The following is a 22976-nucleotide window of genomic DNA, read 5'->3' on the forward strand; positions in this document are numbered from 1 at the left end:
TCCCAAAGGAGCAACACTCTCAATGGGTTTGTTAACTGCAGAGTAAAAGGCATTTCCTTACACCGAACAAGAAAACAAGAAACAACCCTCGGCTTTGACACAGATGCTCTCCTGTATAAACTATCAAACATGGTGTCATGAGGACTGACAGAAGAAAAGATGGTACCAATTAGAGGTACAGTGCATAACAAATGACTACGATCGAAGGGAGTGGAGAAAGATGGGTCATGTCTGCCATTTATCCAGAGTCTAAGCTAGTGTAGATGTCAGAAATGCAGAGGAAGACCAGGAAATACCACATGACGCCAAGTTTCACTCATAAAGGCCATAAATCTCATAAGTGGGAGTTAAACAATGAGAACATACGGGCACAGGGAGGAGAGTATCACCCACTGGGCCCTGTCAGGGGGGTGGGGGGCAAGGGGAGGGATAGCATTAGGAGAAATACCTAATGTAGGTGATGGGTTGATGGGTGCAGCAAACCACCACAGCACGTGTATACCTATGTAACAAACCTGCACGTTCTGCACATGTAGCCCAGAACTTAAAGTATAATTAAAAAAATAATAATAAAAGCCATAAATCAAAATATATGCTACTTGTGAGAAGAAGAAATTCCCATGTGAATACCAGGGATAAACTGAATTATAAAATCCACTTCTGAATCCCTGAGATGTCATTTCTAAACATAGGAAGTGGCCAGCACAGTGGCTCACGCCTGTAATCCCACCATTTAGGGAGGCCAAGGTGGGAGGATCATTTCATCCCAGGAGTTCGAAACAGCCTGGGCAACACAGTGGGACCCCATCTCTACAAAGAAGACAACAGTTGGCCAGGCGTGGAGGTGCACATCTGTACTCCCAGCTACTCAGAGGGCTGAGATGGGAGGATCTCTTGAGCCTGGAAGGTCAAGGCTGCAGTGAGCCATAATCACCACCGTACTCCAGCCAACAGAACGAGACCCTGTCTCTGTATAAATAAACAAACAAACACACACAGGAAATTGAGTGGGCCCAGAACCTCTGTATACATACATGTATGTAGGCTGGACTGAAGGCATTGGTGTTATACCCAGAAGAAATGCCAAGGTTGGAAGTACCGGCTACATAGGCTGTGTCAAAAGAGTCCAAACCTTTTTATATTACTAAAGATTACGGTGGGCTATGTTAGTTACCTTGATGTTGGAAAACTTGAAATCTGTCAAATGTTAAGAAAATGTCAGAAAAGAATTCATAGTGTAGTGTTCACAGTCTGTTCAGAACTCTGTTTCCCTGGTCCATGCCTAATGGATGACTTTATAACGAGATCACTTTAATATTTGAGAAGCTTAGGAGGAATCTTAGCTTAGAAGGACCTAGCTTATAGTAGCTCCTCTTACATTCTATGATAACAAGGACCCAATGTTTTGTGACTGAGTTCTCCTATCAGGCACAGGATAACGGTTTTCTATGATAAGTACCAGGCATCTCAGACAGCTACTCTGGGAGCTCACCTTTCCTTGTCTCTCTCTGGTTCAGGTGTCTTCTCAAGACGCTGTTTGTTTTCCTTTAGGAAGACTTCATCCTCTCCACTCTCATCAAGACGCACAGGGGAAAATGTCCCCGAGCTAGTGCCAGGCCTCTCTGAAGGAGCTTTCCAGGACTCATCCCAAACATGGTCAGTTAAACGACTTGAATTACACAAACCAGCTGATGAGATGAGACGGCATGGCACTTTGGAAAACTCTTTGCTTTCAGGAGAGGCTGTTCTTTGCAGTGATGTCTCAAAATCTACAGGATTCTGGGTCTCTCTCTTATCTCCTCCTGTCCACAGTATCTCCACTCCTTGAAATTCCACATGTTTGACCCGGCCTGGGCGTCCCATGGAGCTGCTTTGATCACATCCCCCTGGGTGCTCTCTCCCAAGAGCAGACCTCTGCTCTTTTAAGAAACCAACACTGCTTGCCGAGTGGCAGGTCACTGCTGAGCTCCCGAGGGAGGCCACGGGACAAGATGGCTCCTGCACACAGACAGCCCCCTTCCTCCCATTATTCATTATCTGGGAAAGCTCTGCCTGAGTGTCTCCAGTTAACAGCGCGGTCAGATCCTTCTGGATGCTTAAATAAAAACTTTCCTCCGTCGTTACTTCAGCTGAAAGAGGTATTTCTGGTGCTTTTTTTTGGCCAGCAGGGAGCAGTTTGTTGACTCTCTGTGTTTTACGACTGGCAGTGTCCAGCTCTTTTTCCACCTGCTGAACTGAAAAACTAGAAACAGCATCTTGGTCCAGTACCTTTGTAGCCTGTAATGTTCCGGAAATGATTCTGGCTTCTGTGGCTTTCAGAGCTGAAATTAAAGAGTCAATGGGCTGTAAACTTTGTTCCTTGAGGTGACTTTGAGAGGGGGCCTCTCTGACATCTTTTGGTCCTTCTGTAACACTGTCGAGCCCAGAGTGGCAGCCAGTAAGAGGCTGGACACCATGCTGCTCTTGCGGGTGGCATGGCAGAGTCTCACCATCAAACTCCAGAGAAGCCCTTAGGCCATCTCCACCTTCCTCCATGGTCCCATACTCTGGAAATTCATTTGTGACATTTGGTGGGAGTAAAGTGCTTCCTCCATGATCACCTGTGAAAAGAACACAATGGACGCATGATTTGTTGTAGAAAGACAGGGCCCAGGAGGTAACGATGCATATTCACACAGATTAGGCACTCAGTAACACTTATTCACTTGATTACTGCATTGTATCTGTCCTCCCACCACCCTGTAACACATACTTCTCATGACACTGCAGTGACCCCTTCTACTCAGCCTACATGAGTATAACCACAAAACTTTCAGCATAGAGGACAGTCTAATGACACCTGCCATATTTAACTTTGCTTCTGGTGTCCCATATGTGAGGATTCAGTAACTCAGTTGCTTCATTTGCAAAAAGGGATTACAATAAGGATATGTACCACCTTCCAAATACCACTCATAAAACAGCAACTAAAATATTTACATTGGGCATAGCACTAAAGAGCCCTATGACCCAGCCAGCAATATCTGTGCAGTGCAATCTATTAGACAGCCTCTGCAAAACACTTAGCATCTGTTTACACTCAGTCAGTATTTTTTTCTGCCAGAAGTCTGCCCTTCATTGTTGGGTTTCTGTGGAGGGAAAAAAATGCTTTCAAAACATCCCTGAAAAATAAGAATGAAGCCAACATGGAATGAGAAACTTACTGCGTTGATCAAGATTTCCAGGATCCCAACTACAGAAAATGCATTGTTCTCATTTCATTTATTTTCTCAATTGACAATAGTTTGTTTATATATATACACACGTATGTTTATATATATAAAGTTTATATATATATTATACAACATGAGTGTATATGTATGCATTTAATATATGCATACACTTGTAGAGTAGCTAAATCAAGCTAATTAACAACATACTTTACCTCAAATTTTTGGTGTGTAGTGAAAACATATGAAACCTACTTACTCTTCTAGCAATTTTCAAGTTTACAATACATTGTTATTAACTATAGTCACCATGTTCTACAACAGACCTCCTGAATTTATTCCTCCTATCTAGATACAATTTTGTATCCTTTGACCAACACCTCCCCAATCCCACCACCTGCCAGTCGCTGGTAACTATCATTCTAGTTTCTGCTTCCAAGAGGTCAACATTTTAGATTCTACATATTAGTAAGATCACCTGCATAAAATTTTAGTGGCATCTTATGAAGAACCACAATATATGAAGTATACAGTATTTAATTAGTATATATTCACTGTATTGAACCAAATTTATAATATTTTCTTGTTAAAATGAAAGCCAGTGAGAACTGAAGATGGGGACATTCTGACAAACCAAAACTTTAAATTGGGGGTTTACAGAGAGCAATCAGAGTCCTATCAGTCCCAGTATCCAGTCTTCTTCTGAACTTCGTTTTGGTTACTTTGTATCATGAAAACCCTCATCTATGCTGGAAATACAGTGTACTCACTTCTACTTTATGAAAGAGGACATTAGTTGTTACCATTTTTATTTATTTTATTTTATTTTATTTTATTTATTGAGATGGAGTCTCACTCTGTTTCCAGGCTGGAGTGCAGTGTTACGATCTCAGTTGACTGCAACCTCTACCTCCTGAGTTCAAGCGATTCTCCTACCCGTCTCCAGAGTAGCTGGGACTACAGGTGTGTGCCACTGCGCCCAGCTAATTTTTGTGTTTTTTTTTTTTTTTTTTTTTTTAGTAGAGATGGGGTTTCATCACGTTGGCCAGGATGGTCTCGATCTCTTGACCTCATGATCCACCCACCTCTGCCTCCCAAAGTGCTGGCATTACAGCCATGAGCCATGGTGCCTGGCCATTGTGACCATTTTTAAACTACTGCAGAGTTACAACCTTCCTATTTTGTGAAATATTTGATAAATGTCTGTAATATATACACTGAAATGGCTGAAAAAAGACTTGATTCTACCTGTAATCCCAGCTACTTGGGAGGCTGAGGCATGAGAATCATTTGAACCTGGGAGGCAGAGGTTGCAATGAGCCAAGATTGCACCACTGTAGTCCAACCTGGACGACAGAGTGAGACTCCATCTCCAAAAAAAAAAAAAAAATTTGATTTCCAAGGCATGCACTAAATGAGGTAACTTGGAAACATCAGTTATCCTAATAACTGACAATTATTAATTACTGATACAATTACTAATAATAGATGTATTGCTATTTAACACACGGTATCCCCCAGTGTGTTAAACAGCAATACATCTGAGAGCGTATGTTGCTTCATATTCCATGTTGTAAAATAATTTGAATACATACACTTTTTTTTTCTTTTTTAAAGACAGGGTCTTACTCTATCATCCAGACTGCAGTGCAGTAGTACGATCACAGTTCACTGCAGCCTCAAACTCCTCCGCTCAAGTGATCCTCCCACGCCAGCCTCTCAGGGAGCTGGGACCACAGGTGTGCACCATCATGCCCTGCTAACGTTTTTATTTTTTGTAGAGATGGGGTCTCACTATGTTGCCCAGGCTGGTTTCAAACTCCTGGCCTCAGATGATCCTCCTGCCTTGGCCTTGGGATTACACGCATGAGCCACCATGCCTGCCCTGAAATATATTTTTAAAATTACATTCGAATCAAGTGTTGATGGAATCTAACAAGCACTTCTCTGTGATAGTATTTACAATACCTTCCACGGAAGACAGAACTAATAAACCGTAGCTTGCTTACATCTGAAAAGGAAGCGACTTTTCAAACAATGAATTGAAAAAGACGATAGCTAAAAACAATGAAGAGCCGTCTTCCTAGGGTGGAATATTGACATTTTCTTTCTTTCAGTAAGGAATGCAGTAGGTCTTTTCATGGTTCCACCTTTTAAGATTCAGTCATTTTTAGTATATTCACAAAACTGTACAACTATCACCACTACCTAATTCCAGAACATTTTTATCACCCCCCCCAAAAAAACTCTGTATCCATAAGCAGCCACTCCCTACTTCAGCTTTTCTCAGCCCCCGGTAACTACCACTACACTTTCTGTCTCTATGGAATTGTCTATTCTGGACACTTGATATAAATGCAATCATACAATATATGGCATTATGGGTCCGACTTCTTTCACCTAGGACAAGGTTGTCAGGTTACTCATGTCGTATCATGTATCAGAACTTCCTTTTTCTTTATTATTTTATATATATAAAGAGAGACAGAGTCTCTCTATGGTTCCTAGGCTGGTCTCAAACTCCTGGTCTCAAGCAAACCTCCCACTTCAGCCTCCCAAGTAGCTGCACTACACGTATGCACCACTGAGCCTGGCTGAGAACTTCATTCCTTATTATTGCCACATAATATGTCATCGTAAGCGAACAGTCTTTACTTTGGCCACTCATCAACTGATGAGATATTAGAGCTGTTTCCACTTGTTGGCTGCTATGAATAAAAAATGTGTACATAAGTTTCAGGGTCTAAATATATTTTTTCTTTTCTTTCTTTTCTTTGAGACAGGGTCTCACTCTGTCACCCAGGTTGGAGTGCAGTGGCACGATCACGGCTCACTGTAACCCTGACCTCCTGGGCTCAAGCCATTCTCCCACCTCAGCCTCATGAGTAGCTGGGACTACAGGCACAGGCATGCACCACCATGCCCAGCGAATTTTCTTTTTTTTTTTTTTTTTGTGGCAGAGATGAGGTTCCACCACGTTGCCCAGGCTGCTCTCAAACTCCTGGGCTCAAAGGATATGCCTGCCTCGGTCTCCTAAAGTGCTGGCATTACAGACATGAACCACCACATCTGGTCTACATATATTTTTGATTCTCTTCTGTATACACCTAGAAGTGAAATTTCTGGATCATATAGTAAATCTATGTCTAATATTTTAAGAAACTGCTGAACAGTTTTCCAAAGCAACTGCACTATTTTACATTCCTACAAGCAATGTCTAAGATTCTATTATTGTCTGTTCTTTGTTACAGACATCCTAGAAGTGGTATCTCACTGTGATTCTCATTTGCATTTCCCTAATGACTAATTATGTTGAGCACCTTGTCATGTGTTTTTTGGCCATTCGTGCATCTTTTTTAGAGACATGCCCATATGATGGCTGAATTATTTGTCTTTTTATTACTGAGTTGTAGGAGTTCTTTATCTATTCTGGATATAAGTTCTTTATTAGATATATACTTTGCAAATGTTCTCTCCCATTCTGTGAGTGGTCATTTTTCACTTAATTGATAGTGTCTTTTGAAGCACCAAAGTTTTTAATTTTGCTGAAATCCAAATTATCTGTTTTTCCTTTGGTCTCTTGTGCTTTTTGTATCAGATGTAGCAAATCATGGTCTAAACCAAGGTCACAAAGATTACTTTCACGTTGTCTTCTAAGAGTTTTGCAGTATTTGCTATTATATTTAGCTCTCTCATCCAATTTGAATTAATTTTTGTATACGATGTGAAGTAGAAATCCAACTTCATTATTTTGTATGTGGATATCCAGTTGTCCCAGCGCTATCTGTTGAAAACACTATTCTTTCCCCATTGAAAAGTGTTGGTGCCCATGTCAAAACTCAGTCGTATACATATATTAATATATATGCAAAGGTTGGCTTCTGGACTCTCCATTCCATTGAGCTAGATGCCTATCTTTTTTTTTTTGGACAGAATCTCACTCTGCCACCCTGGCTGGAGTACGATGGTGCAATCCCAGCTCACTGCAGTCTCGACCTCCTGAACTCAAGTGATCCTCCCACCTCAGCCTTCCGAGTAGCTGGGGCTATAGGCGTGCACCACCATACCTAGACAATTTTTCATTCTTTTAAGAGACAGGGTCTCACTACATTGTCCTGGCTGGTCTTGAACTCCTAGGCTCAAGTGATCCCTCTCACCTCAGCCTTCCAGTGTCGGGATTACAGGCATGAAGCACCACACCTGGCTAGATGCCTATCTTTACACCAGAATAACACTGTCTTCACTACTGTAGCTTTGCAGTAAGTGAAATCTGGAAGTGTGAGTCTCCTCCAACCTTGTTCTTCCTCTTCCAGGTTGTTTAGGTCACTCTGGGCCCCTTGAATTTCCCATGACTTTTAGAATCAGCTCATCAGACAGCTGTGATTTTGACAGGGGCTGCAACAAATCTATACAGTATTGGCTTCTTAACAGTATTACTATTACATCTTTTGTTCCATGACCATGGGCTGTCTTTTCATTTATTTAATCTTCTTTAACTTCTTTTAGCCATGATTTTTTAATAATTTTAAATGTACAAATTTTCAATGTATTCCCCTAAGATTCTATTTCTTTTGATATTGCTTTTCAAATTTCTTTAGATCATTCATTAGCCGTGTATAGAAATTCAATTTGTTGCTGTATATGAATTTTACATCCTACAATCTTGCTTAACTTAGAGCATATAATAACATATTTATAGATTCCTCAGGATTCTACATACCAGATCGTGTTGTCTGTGGATAAAAGCTTTACTTCTTCCTTTACAATCCCAATCCATCTTTCCTAATCTAGTCTCTCCCAGCTCCCTTTCACATGTTATACCACTGCCTCGAAACTGAAGGAGGGGGCAGCCCATGAATACCCTGAAAAGATTTCTTCTAATCCTAATACACACTGGAAATAAGCTTAAGCATATATCCATTCTGAATGAATAGATATACACATGCTCCTTTGCCTTTGTTCAACTTCTTTTCTCTACCTGACATACTTTTTCTTCCCATTTCAACACAAATCAGGTTATTTTCACATTTCAAGACCTAAGCCAAATCCCCTGTCCTTAATTAAGCCTTCTCTTGCTCATCAACTCTTAAAAAGCCCTCTCCTCTGCACACATAAAAGTCAAAAAGACTTTCGCTGTATGGTATATACAGTGTAAATATACAAAACAAATGAGCATAATGTTACTCACACCTTAAAGCTTCCAAAGGCAATAACGTTTAACCCATCATGAAGCGTTTTAAGAAAACTGACCATAGTGGCCGCTGAAGCTGTATTTATCAACAGCACCAATACATATTACAGTGAAATCCATTCAACAAAGGGAAGAAAAGTGAAACTTAGTCACTCGGGAGCCCACTTTGCTTTAACAGTTTCAATTGCCCTCTGAAAAAAAAAAAACACAACTGAACAGTGGCCCCAAGAGAAGTGACCAAAAGATATCAAGGGGCCTCAGAGAAATCTGATCATTCCTTCACCCCATTTTTAGCAGTTTTCATTGAAATGTCCCTCAGAAAGGGGCAGCAAATGCAACAATTGTGGGCAAGTGCTTGTGATGTCTGATCTAACAACTTGGCAACCGGTCAAAGAAAATGAGGTCAGATAAGAGGGAGAAAGGGCGAGGCAAAGCCCTGCATGACAGACTGCTTGCTTTATTATTAAATATTTGAGTAGTTTCTCCTGGTCTATGTTTACTGTTCTAAGAACTGGAATAGACGAGGGAAGACAAATGTTCTGAGAGGCGAAATGACCTAACCAAGGTCAATAAAATGATGTTCAGTAAAGTACTGTTTTGGAACTGTAAGTCAGGACTAAATTTCTAGTCTTCTGTCTCTCAGGAGTAAAAGCCTGGGAGCAACTCAGGGACACTGAACTGTGAGAGACCATCATTCGTCATTGCTTTTTTGCTTTTTTGAGATAGGGTGTCACTCTGTTGCTCAGCTGGGGTGCAGTGGCACGATCATAGCTCACTGCAGCCTCAACCTCCATCCGTGCTCAAGTGATCCTCCAGCCTCAGCCTCCGGAGCAGCTGGAACCACAGGCATGTGCCACCTCGCCCGGCTAATTTTTATTTTTTTATTTTTTTGAGGAGACAGGGTTTCCCTATGTTGCCCAGACTGGTCTTGAACTCCTGGGCTCAAGTGATCCTTCTACCTTGGCCTCCCAAAGTGCTGGGATTACAGGCGTGAACTAATGCATTCAGCCAAGACCATCATTTCTAAGAGCACTAACGTTAACAAATATAATGAAGAATAAAACCAGAAATGTTTTAGTTGTAGCTTCCGGGTAGAAACAGCCTTAATCATCATGTCCCTAAGGATTCAGCATAACAGCAAGAATTGCCTTTCAAATAAGGCACCCTCTGTCACACCCCACGAGCAGTTTATTTTTGCTATTTCTATTGGTTATCGCAACTTGACTATCTTTAACAACACACAAAATATGGCAGAGTATCAATCCTGACCTTTTACTTAGAATTTCTGATTTATTCCTTACGTTTAAAAATTGGGACTATATGCTAAGATAATTTTTTTTTTTAAAAAAAAGACCAAATTCTTCTTTTAAGATTTTTTTAAGCTGCTCCCTTTTAAAATTGGGCCATAGATACTTCCTATTAAATGCCCATTGTTTTCAAAATTCATTCACGCATTCAGCAAATATTGATTACCTGCTATGTACTAAACACAGGGGATTCAAAAGTGAGTATTTTCAGAACTTGAGAAGTCTGTTTGGCATGTTTGAAAGCTCGCCTTGGTAGATTGTGAAGGAGCTGTAGCAGAGAGGGTACGAGCGTAGACTCAGGAATAACCACGCAGGCTTCTGGCAATAGTACAGGTGAGAGACGGTGAGTGTTAGAGCCAGAACACAGGCAGAATAGACAGGAACAAAGATGCAAGGGGTGCTGCATCTCCCACGACACTCTACCTGGACCAGCATCCATGCCCATCATCTCCTCATCTCCTCTGCCCCAGTCCCCTCTAGTTTCAACATGGCCTCTTCCAACTGCTGTGAGCATTTACACCAAACGTGTTAACACTTTCCCTTTCAGTTTACATCTATTACTAATGTAACAATCCACCAAAAACACTTCCCCTCCAGTGAGCCTTCCTGAATTAGTCCTACCCGAATTTGGTCTCGTATGTGTGACAAAGGGACTTAGGGACTTGCTAAATATAAAAAAAGAACTTTAGCACTTACCTAAATATAAACCACACACTAGTAGAATGTGAATTAATAAAGAGTTCATACTTTACTGCCTGTATTTTTCCCCTTAAAGAAATGAAAAATGTAGTGTAGAGTGTGGAGGAGCGAAGAGAGAAGAAGAGTTTTCACATTCATGTGAAATACATGTACTTTTTGGAGGTATCTATTTATACTTCATTAGAAGCCACACTTTTCTATCGGAGACTCTATCTGCTGCTTTGTGTATCTGGTCAGATTCCTAACAAATCGTGTTTCGTGTTATTTAGCAAAGATGCTTTTCCTGCAGTGACATATAAATCCACTGATTTTTTTAAGACCTTTTTTCTTTTGATTTAATAAAATGAGAAAGAAATGAGATACATTTGAATGTTAACAGGATGAATTTTAGGAGTGCTTTGGGTTATATATTAAGTAGTCATCTGTTTCTGGAACACAGGGACAGAGCCGTAATAAAATGGAATGGAATAGAAAGAAATTTCTTCAGATTGTGAGAAAATAAGCCTGCTCCGTAAGATTGACTGCAGAAAAACCATGGCCTTTCTGAGAATTATCCTGTTTGAGAAGCAGTAAATCAAACAGGTTTTCTTCCACTCTGGCTAGCAAACTCCTTAAAAGACAATAGTTCAAGAAAAACAAAATACAAGAACTATTTGCCCCATCTACTGTAGACTCGGCCACTGTAAGCTGAAATTTGAACCAGATAAAACCGTTTTCATGAGGGATTCTCAGCAATACGACATACATTTTCCAAGACTCTATGACAGTCACATCTATGCCTAGGTTCTTCAGGAGAGCCACAATTATGGGTTCTACACACATATATTTTCTAGAACCTGGGACCAGTCATGCCATTTTTTAGAAAAAGGTTTTTGTTTTGTCTTGTATTGCTTTGTTGCCACAAAAATATAAACTCTAAAAGGCAAGAACTTTATTTGCTTTCTTTACAAGTATATCTCCAGAGCCTATAACAATATTACCTAGCAAAATGGATATTTTTGTTGAATCAACCAATATGAATGTCCCAGAACCCATAGGATACCAATTAATAGAAGCTGAAAGCCAGATGAGGTGGCTCACGCCTGTAATCCCAACCCTTTGGGAGCTTGAGGCAGGAGGTTCGCTTGAGCTCAGGAGTTCAAGACCATCCTGGGCAAACAGGGAGACCTCATCTCTACGAAAAATTTAAAAACTTAGCCAGGCGTGGTGGTGTGTGCCTGTGCTCCCAGCTACTTGGGAGGCTGAGGTTAGAGGATTGCTTTAGCCTGGGAGGTTGAGGCAGGAATGAACTGTGATTATGCCCCTGCCCTCCAGCCTGGACAACACAGCAAGACCCTGTCTCAACAAACAAACAAACAAAAAAAAAAACTTTAAGACAGAAGCAAAAAAACAGCCTCCTTAAACACAAGCAAAATACTACATGTTACTGTCACCCAAGTCCTACCCGCTGCTTCTAAGTCCAGGCTTGAAAAGGATTCGGGTAACAGTAGGGTGCTTCCTGACGTGGGAGCCAGCTCTTTCTCTCATTTACTCAGCAGACATTTCTTGTGGACCATGAATGCATCAAGCGGCAGAGAAAAGAGCAACAAACAAGAGCAACTTGGCCTCTGTCATCAAGGAGCTTACAATCCAGCACCTCCATCTATACATACTGTCTGATCGCAAACAAAGTTCAGGCAGTGGTAAATTTCAGTGGAGATAATCTCGGCCTATTCTAGAATTCAGCATGATCCTACATGAGCTATCACCATTAAGTATAAATTTCTCAATGGATTTCTAACACTGTGTTGTCCACATAAGCCTATTTCCATTTCCATTTAAGCTACTTAAAATTTAATAAAATTGAAAATGTAGTTCCTTAGTGCTCCATACCATATGTAGCTAATACCTACCATACTCCACTATACAGAGATATAGATACCTATATGTCTATCTATATACTGAGAACATTTCCATCATCACAGAAAGCTCTATTTGAAAGTGCTGTCCTAGAGCCTTTCTACTCAGTGTGGCCTTGAGAAAGCAGCATAGACACCACCAAAGAGGCTTGTTAGAAATTCAGACTCTCAGGCACCACCTCAGACATTCCCAATCAGAATCCTGTTGGTTTCTAAGAAGAATCCCAGAGGATTTATATGCATGTTACAGGAAAATAAACACTGCTCCAGAAAACTACAACAATATCTACAAGTCATTCTGACTACATTTAATGCCTTCTTTTTTATTTTAAAAGAGATCACAACTGCCTGCCTCCTAACTCAGAGGTCCAACTGTTCAATCAAATAGACGTCAACTAAAGTAAGTTCCAAGAAAACAATCTCATTCCTGCAAAGAGAAACACTTGATCATTCTGGTCTGGGTTCACCCTCGAATTAGCAAGTGCCCCCGGACCCTTTCCAAGAGAGGAAGAGAATTGCCTCTGCTGTAATATGACCCCCTCTTGATTTTATAGCTCATAGTAAATTTCTCTCACAATGAATGGCCAATGACTCTCTACTTACACAAAAAGATTATGAAATAACTGCAAATGTAAACTTGACCATTAGTCAAAACCTGTATATTATTATTTGTACACAGGCTTAAAAAAATTACATTGGAGCTTAAAGAAATGGGCTCAGGGAAGCGCAAAGACTTTTCAAGTTTTAAAAACCAGAATACTTTCTCAAGGTTTTAATGTTCATATCTTTGGATACATTGCTTGTAAAATAGAAATGTATGGGGAAATTCCATCTGAGAAGGTACTATGGAGAATGCACTAAGGGTCTTATAATCTATTTCCTATGAGTATAGCTCATCGGATTTTCAATCCTTTATAAATTATGGCTAACCCAGCCACTAATAATCTGTTTTTCCTCCTTTCTACATATGATATTCATAAATACAATAACACCTTTGGTGTTCTCTGTTCCCTAATGAATATCAGTTAGTAAACACCTTAAAACTTATGTTAATATTATGTTAATATAAGAAAACTATAAATTAGCAAGCTATTTTAACACTTGAAAATTTATAGAAGCAAGCTTAAAAACACACTCCCCTGACTTGTCAGAAAGGAATTCAGTTCCAAAGACGAGGGCAGGAAAGAGTGACCACTCTGATCCCTTAATGTGAAATTTCATACATCTGTAAGATTAGAAGATAAACGCTTAATTTACAAAACAAATATAAAGAGCAACTCTTGCAGAGTTAAAAAAAAAAAAAAGAAATCTCAAATACATTTCATCTATAAGTAACTATAATCCTTAACTGTAATAATGATCAATGTTTTTACGTTTAATAATCAATAAACTTCACCAGCAACACAGTGATACATGACTCAAATTTGCAATGCAATAGTAAAATGTGTATTAACATAAAACAAGAGGATAATCTAACCCATTTTGCCCAGCAATAGAAAATAAATTTGGTATGATAAAAACAACTGAAAAATGAATATGAGTAATGAGAATTACTAAATGAGTAATGTAAGTACATTATGTTTTGAGACACTCTCTTCGCCCTAAGAAAAGTCACGTTTTGAAGAAAGCTACGGTATGTAATCCAGGATGCTGGCTATTGTCTAGATGCTGATAATGCTAAAGGCACAGATATTTGAGTTGTTTACATGTTGGAAAAAAAAAAAAAAAAAAAAAGGAAAAGGCCTGCCAACCACTACACAAGCTTCTAACATGTGCACACAAACAGAAACTATCCCATTAACTGGACACTCTTTCCCCAGTGATTAATAGTTACAGCTGTGCTTACGGCAAACTAAATTTCACATACTAATGATTCAGAACCCAATTTTTCTTAATCAGCTCTAATCCCTAGAGAAATGACACTGGTTTACCATTCAGTCAATTCCAGAGGCAGCTCTGTGAGCTAAGGAGTGGCACCACATACAGCATACCAAAGGGAAGCTTGAGTGAGACAGGGAACAGCCCATTAATTTTAAATCCAAGTCTCTGCAACTGTGCAGGGCACTGTTACTTGTTACGGAGAAGCAGCACTAAGCTGTGAGAGCTGATTTTAGCTCATCTTTAAAATCGATGTTTTTCAAAGCTGGTTTCCTTTTTTCAACCGGTGGAGTTCTCCACTCTTGTCTGCCTCTCTTTGTCATAACTTCTGGTTTTTACATCTACATCTTGTGCTTCTCCTTTCAGCCTTTTACATTCTGATCAGAGATGCCCCTCCGATTTCATCCATTCTGTCCATTTTCTACTCTCTGTTGGGGAATCCATGCTTTTAAAAATCCAATTGTAAAATTTCTCTCTCTTTACTGACTCTTTAAATTTTATTTTTAAAAGCCAAAAAAAAAAAGTTTAAACTAAACTTTTAAATAACCCTGCAGTCTGGCTCACAGCAAGCTTTCTTCTGCTAAAATTAACACAGATATGGTAAGATTAATATAAACTGTTTCTTATATATGTAGGAAATATTGTGACATTTAAGAATTTGATGTTTCAAAAAATGATACAATTCTTTTAAAAAATAATTATGAATGCCAAGCAGCTGCAGTTCTTAGCAGTGATAATCGACTGCAGCTGTGGACTTCTTTCAACTGCTGTCTATGAAGACAGATGTTAGGTGCAGTGGTAAACATGCCACCTCACTCAGCCTCCAGTGTAGCCGACTCAGGACTCAGCTGATCCACATTTGCAGCACTTTTCATGCTCAATAGGAGACCCACAGTTTCACTAAGGATTCAGGCTACAATCTGACATAAACAATTATCCCAAGTATATCTAGAAATGCAAATTTTACAGAGAGTTGAAAGTCAGTTTCCATGGTGAGAGAGAAATAAATCTTGAATTACTATAAAAGCCATGCTTTTAACAAACAGGAAAAACACATCCCTGTGTGTAAACTGAGATACCTGTCACAAACTTCCAGTAAAGATTCCATCTCAGTCTCAATGACTGTGTTTCCAGCACATTTTTGGTGCTACCTTCGAGCTAACCTTATTCCCTTCAAGGCTATTCAGATACTAAGCGGTACTGCAGGCACACAGATGGAAAGCAGTTTGAGCCCTTTAAGAGAAACTCCTCCCCTATTCCCATCCAGCGCTACATTATGTCTTTCTAAAACTGGAGGGGTAGCTGTTTTCTCTCTTTCTGTCTATATAATATATCACAAACAGGGGGCAGAAATAGGGTGACAGAATTGTGTGTTCCCAGGAAAGCTGGTGGGAAAAAAAAAAAATGAAAGGAAGTAAGATTACAGGTAAGAATAATATTCTGCTTTCTATCTAAAAATAAAAATTTTGAAAAATTCAATGTCACATGCTGAAATCAACATTCCAGGTAAAGCCAGGTGAGGTGCTGGGCATAGGCATTCAGAGGGCAGGTGGCATCTCTCTGATGACTGGGAATTAAAGAATGGTTGGCGTGGGCATCCCTGAATAAATCCAAAATGCTCTCCTCTATGTCTGGATTCAGCAGAACCTGGTCTAGCCCCAGGGGTCTCCTACTGGGACGCTCGAAAGACAAGACTAGTAAGCAAAAGCACTCAATAATACAGACGGATACTTTCACAGCAGCATTGAAAAGAAAGAGAGATATAAAAATATATTTGCCTGCATAGACCTACAAATAGAGGTTACTCACAGAGATTACTGTAGCTCCAGCAGTTACCCATTGATCATAGAAAATGCCCAGTTCATCAGTTTAACGCTTGAGAAAAGTTAGCTTAAAAAGAAGCAAGCTAATTCAAAATATGCTGTTCTAGTCAACTGGAAGCAAATTAGTTTCAGATTTCCTGGCAGCCCCTTTTGCCCTGCACTGCACACGGTGATGTAAATGGAAGCACTTTGAGCACTTGGAACCCGAGCCGAGAGGAGCTGCTGCCTCAGTCCCTCTCACAAAGGCGGAAACAGCCTGTTCTCCCGTTTGCTCTCCCTCTGTCTGCCTCTGCCGCTCTCTACCTTGGTAGCTTACCGAAAACAGCCACCGTAGGGCGTTTTTATATTTGTGAAAACTACTTCCAAGGAGATAATTGAGATGCCGGGAGTTAGCTTTAATGTAACCATGTCCCCCAGTGCGGCAGCAGGAAGCCCAGCAAAGGCTTGGAGAGGATTGTACCATCCTGGGTGACATCAGAGGTGGGACTGTCATCTTAGTATTATGCAGCATTTTCTCTGATGCAGGAATGACACATGGGAAAGAGATGGGTAGGTTCTCTTTAAAAGGGTTTAATTCTTGTATTATTTTAACGGACCAAGGGAAATGCAAATACATTGTTTAAAAGCTGCGGCAGAATGACACAAATCCTGCTTTGCCAGTCCTTATCTCACTGCTAAGTGATGCTGCCATTTAAAGTCATTTTAGTGACGATTGTATCTTGTTCCTGTGATTAAATTAATATTTAATGGGTGATTGCTGTTACTTGGAAATGTGACATGAAAAGATTCAAAACCAGTAACATCCATTTTTAAATATGAAGCCATAAACTTTTGTATCACTTATAGTACCTTGGATGTATACAATGCCTTTCAACACAATCTCAGTAAAAGCACCAAATGTAAAAACTAATAGTTTTATACAAGAGAAAAGTGAAGTGAGGTGGAAAATAGCACAAGATGAGTAAGATACTGTAATATTACTGATCCTTAATAGTGATAATGGCTATTAATACAAATATTAAAAATAACAGGAACATTTCAATCTTCTGCAACCCTAATATTTCCAACCAGTATGAGACGCATGGGCTGACAATACAAACCACTTCACAGCTGCTTTCATTCATTCCATTTACATTTACCGAGGGCCAAACAGGGTGCTGGGAAACGTGTTAGGTTTAACTTGGAGAATGTTTCTGACAAGTAATAACATAATCAGGATAGAAAGTATTTACTTATGTGTCAGACACTACACTAAGCAGTTTTATTGTATTAATTCATCTATTTCTACTGGCAGCCCTGGGGGATGGCTACTATGATTAACCCATTTTATAGATGAGACTACTAAAACTCAAGAGAGGTATGTGACTTGTCCAAGATCACGTGGCTGACGCTGGCACAACCAGGATTCAAACACAGGCGATGTGCCTCTAAAGTCCACCCTCCCTACCCCTAAGCTAAAGTGCCTCTGGGGGGATTCCTTGCCAAGTAAAAGAAGTCTAAAGAAAGAATCTAATGTTCAGGATTCAGAACCATAGCAAGCCAAAAATAGCCACCTCTCAAGAAGGCTGGCCCAAATATAAGAGGATATAGATGAGAGTGTGCACCTAGAGAAAGCACACCAGGGTAGTGGAAATAAACCCAGAAGCAGAAGCTCAGTGCCGACTACCGGTGTGACCTTGGGCCAATGCCTTAAAACTTTCCAGCTTTAGCTTGCTTATCTCTGAGCTAGAGGTGTATAAATTACAGATCAGTATAACCACGTGGTCAAAGCACACAATCTCAGCTATTAATCTGGATTCCGGCACTTTCCAATTATGTTACCTTGAGCAAGTTATGTAACCTCTGTGAGCCTCAATTTCCATCTGAAAAAAAACGGGAATAATAATAGGGTTTTCTGAGGACTAAATGGACTACACACACAAATCTATAAAGCACTCAGGTAGCAGCCAGTATAGAATAAAAGCTCAAGGTTTTATTACTGTTACTATAATCACCATGACTTTCACTATGATTACATTTCTTATAAAACTACCCACTTCTGGCCGGGCGCCATGGCTCACACCTGTAATCCCAGCACTTTGGGAGGCCGAGGTGGGCGGATCACAAGGTCAGCAGATCAAGACCATCCTGGCAAACACGGTGAAACCCCGTTTCTACTAAAAATACAAAAAAAAAAAAAAAATTAGCCAGGCGTGGTGGCGGGTGCCTGTAGTCCCCGCTTCTCGGGAGGCTGAGGCAGGAAAACGGCGTGAACCCAGGAGGCGGAGCTTGCAGTGAACCGAGATTGTGCCACTGCACTCCAGCCTGGGCGACAGAGCGAGACTCCACCTCAAAACAAACAAACAAACAAACAAACAAACAAACAAAACCCTACCCACTTCTCTTTTCAAAATCCTCTCAAAGAAGAGCTATTTTTTGAGTTGGTTCGAACAGCAGAAAGGACAACCTTTGTTGGCTTCATACAAACACTAACCAGTCCGTGAATCACCAGTTCCCTATGAGATGTAAGCTGAATTTGTTGGGCAAGCCTTCTAAGACCGCTCCTTCTAAGGGGAGGAAAGACGGGTAAGCACCCGTTTGCTCTCCCTCTTCCTTATGCCTGGAATTCAGAAGATGGAGCTAGAAGTGAAGCAGCCCTGCAAAACTGTGAGCATCCCATAAGCTAGAGGGGCCAAGCAGAAAGCACCTCATACGCACCACAGACCTCCTACCCCTGCCCACCATCTTCACATGGGAGAGAAATTTACAAGGGTCAAGTTAGTGAATTCAAGTTTTCCAAACATCTAGCATACTGCGTTGGTTTTAGTTAATACTTTCTTTGACTAACCCCCTAAAACACCATTTCAAAATGTAAAGCTCAGAAATAAATTGCTTACATGTTCTCTAGTCTTTTACAGCACCATTTCTTAAAAACATGCACAGAAACAGCACCTGCTTAGCAGCGCCATCTTGAACTCCTCAATTGTTTTGTTTTGTTTGTACTGATTATACCCTCTTATTCTCTGTGTTCTTGATACTCTGGCATTTGGGGCCTTGACTGTGGAGAGACTGTTCCTCCCGGGGCTGGCAAATTCCTAGAGATAGAAAAGACCCCTGTGCGAGCGTGCCTGTGATATACAAACCAACCAATCCAGAGCCACAGCAAGGTAATATTCCCCCTGTCCTAAATCACCCAGGCCCAGGTCCTGGACAACCGGGGACCATCCGTATAGCCCAAAGCCTGGCAAAATTACTCAAACTAGCCAATCTTAAACTTACCCAGCTTGGCTACTCTGTCTTGCCCATTGTCTTCTGCAAAAAAACCAATAAAGGCTCTGGGCCATGCTCCCCCATCTTCCATCTCTAGCTCCCATCCCAACCTGGTGCTTCCCTGTGTGGTCCCGCACAATGTACTGTTTCCTGTGTGGCCCTACGCAATGTACCGGGTCTCCTGTGTCTAGGGATCTATGAGTATAAACCTCTTTCCTAACAGTCATTTCCATGTCTGGATGTCTCACCATAACTGACTTTTTTAAAACCCCATGTACAAATTTTAGAACGAAATTTTAAGAGGAACAAATGATTACTCACTAATTATCAAGAACAAAATTTCAAATGCACAATGTATTTCCAGACTCTAAAGTCACTAGCACTTTGGCTGTTTAGTTTGGAAATGACAAACTATAGGAAACAAATTTTTATTTGATATGTGTTATTTCTCAAAAATTTCAAGTGAAGTAGTACAAGCAGGCAAGCAAGCTAACTATTATCATCCAACCTGATGTAAGACTTTCAAAAATACAACTGTTTCACAAATCTGGACTGACTGCACGATACCGAGTTTTATTATCACAACATCCTCTGTTTTATTGTTACCTTTTTAAACCATGGGATCCATGTAGGAGACAATAAGATTATTGGAGGAACTGGTAACAATAATTCCTAATGTGAAATAACTTTTCCTTCACTGAGCAAGTTCCAGTAAACAAGAAATCAGTTTTCCTAGCTCAAATTTATTTACTTTTTCAGTCTGGTTCTTAGATCTTAAAAAAAATTCAATGCCAATGTAAGGCTTATAAAAATTGAGTGTTTGTATTTTAGTCTGTTGTCTCCATTAGAAGGTACATCTAAATGTTTAAGCTTAATCTAGAGAGACAATCAGAATTCCAAGAAGATATAATGTGAAATAAATCCAAGTGAGCAGAGAGGAGAGAGGTGAAAAACTAAAACCTGTCAATAATGATAGTCATGCCAGAGCTCTGTACCCTAATACGCTGTTTCGAAAAGAAAAGATAACCTCAAAAGTGAAATTTAACTTATAAAGGGTATACATACAACCCTCCTGGAAAGCTCATTGGGAAACATACAGTATAGAATGTTTGCATGCTGGAAACATTACATGTAATAAAGAGGTCATTCATTACAAGTCACCTGCAAAGCTCTACAACTTATCTGACAGATGAACAAAGTTAGCTAAGGTCATTGCCTTGAGTTACTGAGTGTGATCCCTCTCAGAACAGAAGAGATGTGTGTTCCCTGCACTGCAAACTACACTGGGAGTAAGGGTGGGAGCAGGGAACAAAGAGAAAAAGGGTCGACTGTCAGAAAGTCACAATGAACATTTTGAGATTCCTGTCTTCCAGGGACCAAGCAAGATGCTCTTCACCTCCCTTGTCACTTTCTAAGAAACTCTCAACTACCAGTTTCTGTGCCCTAACCCAGCCTGTGATAGAAAGGAAAGATCAAAGAAGAGCAGGAAGCAGATCTCATAGCAGGACTCTGTCAGTCCCTGTTAACCCAGAGCTTACTATAGATAATGCTTATTACATTGTAGACACCCAATTAATTGTTTCATTTAATCCTTAAAAACCTCCCTACCAGGTAGGTATGGGGTATACCTAAATATAAGGCAATTCTAAATAACTATTAGGTAGTCCATAAATTCCAATGGGGCAAAAAGTTATTGGCCATATTGAATATTTAAATTTTTAGGATGGATGAAATAATCACATGACTCCTTAGAATATTTTATTATATTAATGTGCTTATATAAAAATCACATCATACATGAAAACAATAAATAAATGCCTGTTTTCGTTCACTTTCACTTCAGGAAATGACTTTGTTCAAGCTTTTCACGTGCAATTTGTCGTTAGGATCTTTGCTACCACTGGAGTCTTCTTATCTTGCATCTTCAGTTCTGTCTAAGTTATTTCAGATACAGCAATTTTTTAACTGTGTGACGGAAATTCTATCCTAACCTACAGTATCCATTCACTAGCAGTGATCTGAACATCCCTTACCACATGTATGACCTAGAAAAGTCATCTTTAAGAAGCTAGTTTATCCAACATCCGACACCTGCACCTCTCAGACCATTTCCCCAGAAATAACTACTAAACGTGTTCAATTTGTTTTCTCCCTCTTTTTACCCTGTTCTAGTGATCTCCATAAGCATTCCAAACTGACATTATCTGTAGTTATTTCAAGCTCATACGTTTTCTCCAAAGAATTCTTTGTTAATCAAAATAATCAAAAGAGGGTCCCTAATACAGAACACTTTAAGAACTTAATGTAAGACCACTCCCTCTTTTCTGGTATCTTTTTGAGAAAAACATCCTCACCCTAACTTTGGGATATATTGAGTATTCATTCCTTTTTACAAACAAAGAATATAGAGAAAGTTTAGCAACCTTAAGAATATAGAGAAAGTTAACCCAACACACAGGGAAAAGAATAAGAAGCATCCCTCAGACCAAAGTTTAGGAAAGGGGCATTTAGTTGGCAGCCCACATGTGAATATACAGAAGAGAAGAAGAGAATAAACAAAGCCACTCTTTTACATTATGTTGCACTATCTTTTTTTCTTGCACAGTTGGAGGATTTTAACATTTCTTTCCCTATTGATTACTTGCAGTCACTTATTTACAATCATATACACATACCACTTTATTTTCTATTAATATAAACCAAATAAACATTTTTAATGAACACACAATGTATCATCAGTAATACAATATAGTCATTATTGAGTAGTCTGGATATTTCTAGTTATTTCCAATATTATCCTAAGTAAATTCTTTTTTTTTTTTTTTTTGAGACAGGGCCTCACTCTGTCGCCCAGCCTGGAGTGCTGTGGCGTGATCTCGGCTCACTGCAATCTCTACCTCCCAGGTCCAAGCGATTCTCGCACCTCAGCCTCCCAAGTAGCTGGGATTACAGGCATGTACCACCATATCTGGCTAATTTTTGTATTTTTAGTAGAGACGAGTTTTCACCATGTTGGCCAGGCTGGTTTCAAACTCCCGGCCTCAAATAATCCGTCCACTTCAGCCTCCCACAGTGCTGGGATTACAGGTGTGAGCCACCGTGCCCAGCCCCTAAGTAAATTCTTACACTGACAACTGGATAATACGGTTCAGAATGTAATCAGAATATGAGTCCCACGGATGCAAATGAAATAAATGTCCAAGAAGTCAGTGATATGTATCTGTTTTGTGCACTGTTGTGTCCCCATGTCACTGAGAACCCCAGAAAGTACAAACACCACATTGCAAGGTCAAGATGGCATAAAACACTGTCGCACGTACTGGGCAAGAAGAACTTTGATGGTGAGCTGAGAAACCGCTTTCACCATGTACTGAGCCTGGGATGGAATCAGAACCCAAGGGTACGGGGACAGCATGGGAGCAGGAAGCAAACAGAGCTCGGGCTTAAGGGGCTGACCTGAGGGAGTTTACACAACATACCTCCAAAGAAAAAGCAAGAGCAAGTTCTGGGGGTAACTGAATCCTCCTAAAAGTAGAAAAGTCACTAAGCATCCAAATGGCATCTAAGTGGGCAGCAGGAACCATCCAGAAGGGCTCGATAAAGTGTACTTAGGGAGTCGATTTGCAGCTAGCCTTTGGTTAAATTAGGTTTGTAACTCTAAGCCGTTTCTTTTTATTTATTTTTTCTTTCTTTCAGTATAAGATTTTCTTCAAACACTCTAG

General features: G+C 40.1%; 1 protein-coding gene across 4 annotated transcripts in view; it reads right to left on the bottom strand.

Annotated features, from left to right (window-relative positions):
* PSD3 (pleckstrin and Sec7 domain containing 3) overlaps window positions 1-22976 on the bottom strand; it is a 555746-nt gene that overhangs the window by 337413 nt on the left and 195357 nt on the right. For 3 of the 4 annotated variants that reach the window (XM_007961788.3, XM_007961789.3, XM_073017966.1), the window contains exon 3: window positions 1493-2600. In XM_007961788.3, coding sequence (XP_007959979.2) covers window positions 1493-2600 — 1108 coding nt within the window. Of the gene's footprint in view, window positions 1-1492; window positions 2601-16321; window positions 16433-22976 lie in introns of those variants that run through there. The other variant, XM_007961791.3, reaches the window with a different exon arrangement.

Source organism: Chlorocebus sabaeus, chromosome 8 (genome assembly GCF_047675955.1).
Source record: "Chlorocebus sabaeus isolate Y175 chromosome 8, mChlSab1.0.hap1, whole genome shotgun sequence".
In the NCBI taxonomy this organism is placed as follows: Eukaryota; Metazoa; Chordata; class Mammalia; order Primates; family Cercopithecidae; genus Chlorocebus; species Chlorocebus sabaeus.